The 9,234-nt window shown below is 27.6% G+C and overlaps 2 protein-coding genes across 2 annotated transcripts; both read right to left on the bottom strand.

Moving 5' to 3' along the window:
* Positions 1 to 12: 12 nt before the first annotated feature.
* Positions 13 to 1,131, bottom strand: OCT59_011831 (uncharacterized protein; the record flags this gene model as incomplete). The annotated part of the gene is made up of 4 exons (XM_066134050.1): positions 13 to 464; positions 534 to 682; positions 756 to 889; positions 985 to 1,131. The coding sequence occupies 4 exons, from the start codon at positions 1,129 to 1,131 to the stop codon at positions 13 to 15; spliced, it is 882 nt and encodes a 293-aa protein (XP_065989351.1).
* Positions 1,132 to 2,883: 1,752 nt separating this feature from the next.
* OCT59_011832 (uncharacterized protein) lies at positions 2,884 to 3,480 on the bottom strand (the record flags this gene model as incomplete). The annotated part of the gene is made up of 2 exons (XM_066134051.1): positions 2,884 to 2,951; positions 3,024 to 3,480. 2 exons carry the CDS (start codon positions 3,478 to 3,480, stop codon positions 2,884 to 2,886), a joined length of 525 nt encoding a protein of 174 aa, XP_065989352.1.
* Positions 3,481 to 9,234: the final 5,754 nt, after the last annotated feature.

A 9,234-nucleotide genomic window follows, 5' to 3' on the forward strand; every position in this document is an offset into this window, starting at 1 on the left:
GCGTTTCCCTTATTAATCTCGGTACCAATTCCTAAAATTTCCAAGTAAAAAGATAGAATTTGAATCCGAATCATTTTGATTATTTATTAACCAATCATAAATTTCTTTCGAATCAATGTTATAATTTTTGTAACAACCATCAAGAATATTTTCTTTCAACTCTTTCCCTTCATTTAATTTCATAAAAATATATTTAAATGTTCCATTAATTATATTACTTAACGGTGTTTTTAAACATTTCACTAATTCAGATGTAGCCAAATTACTAAAACCAGTAGAAGAAGTAGAAGAATTAATAATATTATCTGAATTAAATGATTGTTGTTCAGTAGTATTATCATGTACAATATCTTCCAAATTATCTGTTTGATCATTTCCTATGGTTTCGTGAGATAATAATAATTTCAATTGATCAACCACTTTATTCATAGTTGGACGATTATCTGGTTCTCCATTCCAGCAATCTATAAAAAATTAATTTTTAGTGTAAATGTTGAAATAAGAATGTTTGAAAAATTATTATATATACTTACCAGTATAAAGCTTAGTATAAGCAATAGGAGTATCAGGAACAGGTGTTTCTCTAAAACCTTGTGAGATTCCCATGATCAAACTAATATCATATGGTTCATTATGAAAAGGAATCATACCGCTGGATATTTCCCATAATAATATCCCAACACTATAAACATCGCTTTTTTTCATTTAATTGGTATATTTGTATTTGATTTTTATCATTTATTTGTCTATCAAACCTTTTTGGATCAATATAAGGAATCATTCCAAATATTTTTGAGTTAATAGTAGATGCTTCTTCGATTCTTTTTGATAATCCAAAATCTGCTAACTTAATAACATTATTTTGATGAACTAATACATTACCGGAATGCTAATAATAATAATAATAATAGATATATATAGATATAAGTCGTAATGGTAATTATTAACAATTAATGATATAACAGATAATATAAATTAACTTACCAAATCACGATGAACAATTCCTTCATCATGTAAACAAACCACAGCATAAGCCAATTGAAGTGCTAAATTGAATTTATCATCCCAATTGAGATTACTAAAATATTCCTTCAAAAAGTTTCTAAGAGTACCGCCATCGGCATACTCCATTACTAATATATAATTTTTATCTAATTAAAGAGAAAATTTTTTATATTAATTTATTTATATAAGAGTGATACATATACAGTATTATTATATTACATCGGTATTATTATATATTATTTTACCTTGATCAGTTGTAATTCCATAAAAACGAATAATATTCTCGTGAAAATCAACTTCACGTTGATGTTTAAGCTAAATCATATAAATAAATAAAAATAATGGGATTTACAACTCGAAAAAAAAAATAGTAGTCCGAAATACAATATTAATGATAAATAAATAAATCAATTACCTCTTGAACAATTTCTTTAAATACTGCGGTATCGAGTTAAAAAAAAGATTTTAATGCAAAATATCTAGGAGCATGTTTCCAATTTGCACGGAATACTTTTCCAAATGCTCCAGCACCAATTACTTTAATATTAGAAAATGTTCATGATCATAATATTTAATATGTTGTTTAGAAATAGCTTCATTAATCCATTCAACCCATTCATCATTATACATGATAAATAATTGTTAGCGTATAATATTAATTCTCAAATTGATTTTTGGAAAGAAAGACTTTTTTTTTTCAAAAAAGAGTTACAATAAATCAATTGTTTGGCGTGGAAAATCTAACCGTTTCTGTATTCCTTCACTAATTTAGATTAATCAATTAGTTTATTTGTATTGTTTAAATTCCAATTAGGGTTATCGGAAAAAAAATTCCGATTTACAATAAACGAACAAGATTGGGAATAGGTTTTTTTTACACATAAAAAAAAAATAACAATATAAAGTATCGTTTAAAAATCGATAGATAAAATTTAAAATATTTTTTTGTTTGAAACGGAACGATCTTTAACAGATTGTGTATTAGACACGAATTTTTTTTTTAACGATCATCGTAATCTATATTAAAATTTCGGATTTTAAACACCGATTATACATCCTTTTATGGTTTCATCCAAACCATTGTGTTTCAACGTTTGTTTCACTAATCGTCTATATCATTTTATTATTTTGATTTTCTATTATGCATAAAAAACTGCATTATAATAATTAGTAACGTGATTTTTATGATGAAAAATGAAAATCGTGTGAGCGCCGCTTAAATGCTGACTGTTATTAAACTTAATTCGGTTTTCGGGAACTAACTTTTAAGGTAACTTATTACACTGCATGCATCACTTGATTTCTGATAAGACTAAGGCTTAATAGTATTTTTATGAACTAATATAATTTTAGTAAGAATGAATCAAAAACATTTATGATAGTATGAAATTTTAAATCGACTTCCTTTATTACTATATATACCGATCGATAATTATGGAAAATCAAAGCGATTCATTGCGCATTGAGGAAAAAGTTGTCGCTTACGAAAGTTGACACGAATTATAATCATAATTATTCATAATGATCTGGCTCATATTTTGCAACTTCCCATTGTAACCCAAACTTGCTTATATCTCAAATACAACTTGGTATAACTAAACTTGATTACTATGTAAAACATGATAAATAAGCTGAATTATTCTCTTATCCAATAATAAAATCGATCAAAAAAAGATATAATGAAATTTATTGCCCAATTACAAACTGATTTTATTGCTGATAAAAAGAAAAAAAGATTACTTTACTCTAAAATATGAATCGGTATTGAACAAACATTACATCAAAGAAAAACTAAAATAATCCTATTCGTTAACAATCATTTTGGTCAAAAAAAACCCCCCGGTTTAATATTATTTGTACTTCATTAAAATAATTAACTTACATTATATTCAAATCAACGATTTCGCAATCCAAACAATCAACAGTATTATTAGATTTCAGAGAACCTTTTATAAAGATTTAGAATTGATATAAATAACTTAAATAATTAAAATAATTAAGTAAAGATTTTAAAATACCTGAATATTCTATGCTTGATATATTATCATAATTACTATAATAATCATCGGAATTTTTTGGTTTAGGAAGATTATTAAAACTAAGTAATTTACTTATAGTTGCTTCAAAATTTTTATCTGTTGAAGGTAATTTATCATCGGTTGATAAACTATCATTTATTTTTTCTGCTTCTTCAACTTGTTTAACTATTTCTGTTTTAATTGATTCTGTTTGATTTTCTATACTACTTACATATGCACTGAGTTCATGAATCCATTTAAAAATAATTTTTGCAAGAATTAATGCATTTGGTCGATTTAACGGATTCGCATCTAAGCAGCTTTTAATCAAATGTAAAATCAACTGAGGTACTTTAAAATTAAATTTGGGTCTTAAACCTTCACAGATTCTTAATGCTAAAATTCCGTCATCATTATTGTCATAGTAAGGTGGCATTTCTGAAATTACCTCATACATAATTATACCAAAACTGTAGATATCAGAAGCTTGAGTATAATGTTGTCCTCTTAAGATTTCAGGAGCTACATAAGGCAAAACACCATATATATTATTTTCCATATTTTCTAATTCCTTATAATTTACTGGTTTACACAATCCCATATCAGTTATACAAATAGCACTCCTAGAGCATACAATATTTCCAATATGTAAATCTCGATGAATTAATCCTTTTGCATGAATTCTCTTAAGTCCAGATATAATATATCCTAAAGTAGCAATTTTATGTCTCAATTTATAATCAAAAGTATAACTTTTACGTGGTTTTGGACGCCGTCGAGACTTTCTAATATTATAATAATTTCGCAAATTTCCGCTGTTTGCATATTGCATAACCATGATATAGTCTTTTGTATCTGGATTTTGAGTTATTCCATAACATCTAATAAATTGAGTTGTTGATTTATCTTCAAATATTTTAAGATGTAACGTAATCTAATTAGTTAAAATAAATTAATTAAAAATTTTATTAAAAAAAAAAAATTTTAATCGTAAATTAATTAGTAATACCTCATTGATAAATTCTAATGTAATATTCTCTGATTTATTTAAACTTTTAAGAACTATACCTTTATTTGGTGAATGTCTTTTCCATTTATGTTTATTCACATCCCAATTTGATATATAACTGTCTTTCCATATTGCTTTATATATTTCGCCAAATCCGCCTTTAGCAATATATTTAATATCATAAAACCTATCATAAGGTATCCATTCTAGTAAATGATATTCACTCTTTGCTGATAGTTGAGTATTTTGAATGAACTTATCAACATCATTATTACCACTAGTCCAATTACTAAAATTTTGTTGGAACCTTTTTGAATTGCAAGTCTGACACCAATTCAGCCCAGTATTTAATTGTTTGCATTCTTTACACGTTCCGTACTTTTTTTCTCTAATATTGTCATAACAAATATGACAAATTGTTTTCTCCCTATCTATTAGTTTTACTTGTTTGCATTCTCTACACTTTTTATAATTTTGTTCTTTCATATTTGAATCACAAGCCTGGCACAAGAGTGATGTGTCTACTTGTTTACATTTCATACACTTTCCATATATTTGTTCTTCCGCATATGACTGATCCATAGTAAATTAGATAAAATTATTATTCAATAATAATATGATACCAAAATATTGCTAAAATCATGAAGGGTGGTATTTATAAAAAAAAAATGTTTTAGATCGACAAATGAGATCTAGAATGGACATTTTTTTTACAGGATTTACATCATTATCAACCAAGCTAAAGAAACTTTTCATGATAAGTACGGAATCAAACGACATCTATATATTCAATGGTAAACTTGCATCATTATCAACCGAAATGGGAAAAATTTTATGACAAGATTTAGTCCAATTGTTAAGTCATTAGAACGACATGTCCATTTATAAATCTAAGAGGGAAAATTGCAGTACAGAAAAAGTAAGTTCGAATTTTCGTGATACTAGTAAGATAGTAAAATATTATATCTTTAATAATTTTATTTTACAGTAAAACAATATTATTATTGTTATTATTATTTTGTTTATTAAAAATAACGATATCAATGTGATGAAAAAAAATTTTCAAACCTAAAAATCAAACAAGTTAGTGTGATCGAAAATTGAAATTATTATTTTAATTGTTTTAATAATTTGGATAAAAAAAAAAACTTTGTTTATATAAAGTTAATATGAATAACACTAACTTTTTAGATTGGCTGCTTTCCTATGTATATTTGTTGAAAAAATTTGAGAAAAAGTGAATTTTTGATGAAATTTTGTTTGTGTAACCAATTAACTTCAGACTAAAGTTTGTTAACTAACAGCAAGAATGTAGTTAAATATTAATTAAGTCTTTTAGATCTTAAATATCAATATTTAATTTTTGGCATTATTAATTTCTTTAGGAGTGAAATGATTGAAAAGAATATAGAAAATATGTCCTTTTTTGAATTAAACGCAGAATGAAATATAGAAAGTAATGAATTTAATACAAATATTTATATATCTGTAGAAATTTTGATAATAAAATGTTTAATACAAGATGAACATTTAGGCATAAATCTGAATAAATGTAAATCAGATATAATTGAACTTGATGACTTGTCTCATTTGAAATCTCAATAAATTTTAGATCTAATAATTAATAATCTTTAGACATTAATATATTTGCGAAATTAAAAATTGAATAATCAGAATAATAATTATAGTCAAGGAATAATAAAGTGAACAAATCGTTACTATTTGTTGCTGACTTCAGTTAGCCAAATCTTAAAAAAACTTGTTCACCAACGTTGAGGTGCAGCGACATTGATCAGGAGGGGAGAGAGAGGAAGGGAAAGGGATAGAGGGAGAATGAGAAAGGGAAGGGGAAGGGGAAGAAAAAGAGGGAAAATGAGAGAGGGGAGGGGGAGAGGAAAGGAGGAGGGAAGGGAAATGGAAGGGAAAAGAAAGGAGGGAGGGGAGAAAGGGAAGGGGAAAGGGAAAGAAAAGCGAGAAAAGGGGAAAGAATAAGGAAGGATATAGATAAGGAAAAGGGAAAGAAAGGGGAAAGGGAAAGAACGAGAAATAAAGGAAAATGAAAAGGAAAGGAACGAGAGAAGAGCGAAGGAATACACAAAAATACATATCACCCACCCACACTCCCAACCTACATACTTAAAAGAAGATGCCAAAGAGTAGTAAACCTAATAAAGAGAAGACCTAAAAAGAGAAGGCCAATATTCTTGATTTATTAGTTTCATCTAATGAAGAAAAAATAAACCATATTCAAGATTACGAAAATTAAAAGAAGACCTAAAAGAAAAGTGAAGGTTTAATGGTTGAGTTATTACCTGGTTACACATGTTCTGCGCACATGATCTATGCACATGATCCGCCTGATCGGATGCATATGTCACGGCCTCACGGGATATTTATTTTTTCTATTTTTATCTTTTAGTTATTTTAGTTATTTTTAGTTATATTACCTGTAGTTGTTTTAATTGTTTATAGATTAGATAAAAAGCGGAATCTTAGCGATTTAAAGTGGCTGAATATAAGTGGCTGTATAGACAAATGTGCTCAGATCGCCGGGAGACGATATTGGCCGGGTGACAATTATGTCCGAAAGACAGAATTGTACCAAGATCCTAACATTATAAAAAGGGACCGTCGTTGATAGTAATAAAAAGTTAGTTTGAATTCGTTTTAGAAAAAAGTTTAGTTAGGTTTTATTATCAGCGATAATATACGGATATTACAGAGCGTCGATAGAGGCAGTAATATCGTATTTTGTTTCATTGTTGTAACACCTGAGCCCATAGAGAATTATGTTTGCCACCTCAGGTATTAACAAAATGACTCTTTATTAATAATATAAATAAATACAATAATATGCTTGGTTTAATAACATTAAATAATAAAATAAATAATTCATAACAAAATTCGTCCAATTCCTCTCCCAAAAGGTGATCTTCACGCCCTTTTATGTTTGTTTTTGTGTAACTAAATTCATAATTTCAATTCATGGATTTAAATTATTAAAGTATTTCCATTGTTTTAAAGTATTTCCATTTATCTTAATTTTGTATCCATTTGATCATCATAAACTCCTGAATTATGATTTATAATATTAACGTAGTGATCAACAAATTACTCACTTGACATCTCAGATCACTTGATTTCATTCAATTTAGTATCTTTCGGATCTTCATTTATCCTTAAATCTCGTGACTAATAGTTTATGGTCATCACGGACCAATTACCTCAATCCATGTGATTATTAGTTTAACGACTTCTCGGTCCAATTAAAATAAAAATAAAAATAAGTTAAAATTTTATACACTAAGACTAAATGTAATACTGCGCCTCACAATTAATAAATTTACTAGATATACTACGGCATTACATTGTTAATAAACCGCCGATCTGTTTCCGTATTGTCCATATACATTTTTTTTACACTGTTTATTATTGTTTATTATCATTCACTATCATTATCATTTATTAACCTTTGTTGATTTTTGCTATACATCGTTGATTTTTGTATACATCGTATAATTAATTATCTTTGTACACACACCACCCGATCTACCCTCAACATATCACATCACTTATTATCGCTTATAATCATTCATTATTGATTATCCATATATACACTTTTACCTTATCGATTGTTATACATCGTTATATTACCTTACTACTAATAAACCGATCCTTATTTTTTATTCTGTTACTACCTACCAAACGTCATAAATCGGTGGTAACACATACAAGTTATAATTAAACCTGTATGTATTTCTTCATTGGCAAAAAAAAAAAATGTTAACCACGTACAATAATAAACTACCACTTGCTTTCGCTATAATAGATTGTATATTTTTTTCTCAAATAATTTTTGCTCTTATACATTACAAATATTAATAAACATCCCAAGTTCTTGGAGAGCCCCTGAATACGCTACAATTGTATTAATGAACTTCCGCGGATAAAGGCCACTTCCGTACAAACCAATTTTATAAATCCGTACATTAAACTTCAGGCCTTATATTTTATCCGTACACTGAACTTTTTTTTAATAATCATATTTCTGTACACCAAACTTTTTGAAAATTCAATTTCTATATAAGGAACTTCACAAAAATTTTTTATATTATTTTGAATATTTGACTATTTTTTTTTTTTTTGGTTTGGACGAATTTGAATTACTTCTCTTGCCGATATTCATATTTATGATTAAATTAATTGACAAAAAAAACATGATAAAAAGTATATTTATTTGAGTTTTTTACGTCGAACCCGCGGAAGTAAAAATTTATTGTAAATTCAATTTTTATTGTAAATCCGTACAAGGCAAATCATTGTTTATTTAAATCCGTACTCTAAACTTCGGCAAACTTTTTATATCCGTACAATAGGAACCGCGGAACTTCAACACTAAATTATCAAATCCGTACAATGAGGTTATTTTGTTCTTGCTGTATTTGCTGTATTTTGACGATTTTTTAGTACTCTAGATATCAACATTCATATTTTCCAATAATTTAAAATTTGGCCAAATATTTTTTAATTATAGATGACATTTTTGGTGATTCTGAGGTGCGTGGCTACCATTTTTTTATGGTATCGTTTTATGACAACTTAAATATCACATGAATAATTTTTTAATTATATTACCCAGGTAGGTCATCATTTTACATTTAATTCAAAGAATGGGAGTCGGTCAGAAACATCACCCGCAAAAAGAAAACACGTTATCATACACTATATAGACGCAATAAGCGCACCGAAATTACCCGCACGATACTGACGGGACAACATAATACTGACAGATCATTACCTTCACGGACTCAGGTTTCCCTTACTACCGCCGTACGGGATCCTTTGATGAATCAGTACATATTTGGTGGACTTCTAGTAATTTTTTACATTCGGGTTCTTGGGAATTACATAGAGATAATTTACTTTTGATAATATAGATTTATTCAATATTTTTTATGATTATACTTTTTTAGATTTTTAATTTCACGCTTATTCCCTTCTCTTTGGTGGGCCTTGGCGGAGTTCTCAGAACTCCCCGTTTTCCGTTCCATTTTTACCACCAAGGTGACATCACCTTAGTAACGGTTTGGTTTTCAGTTTTCGAATTGCTTTCGATTTTGTTTTAAAGTCTTTGTAATTTGTATTGTAACTTCATTCACTTTGTGAAATAAAAATAAAAAATAAAAAAAAAATAAATCTGAT

This window comes from Rhizophagus irregularis, chromosome 2 (genome assembly GCF_026210795.1).
Source record: "Rhizophagus irregularis chromosome 2, complete sequence".
Taxonomy (NCBI): Eukaryota; Fungi; Glomeromycota; class Glomeromycetes; order Glomerales; family Glomeraceae; genus Rhizophagus; species Rhizophagus irregularis.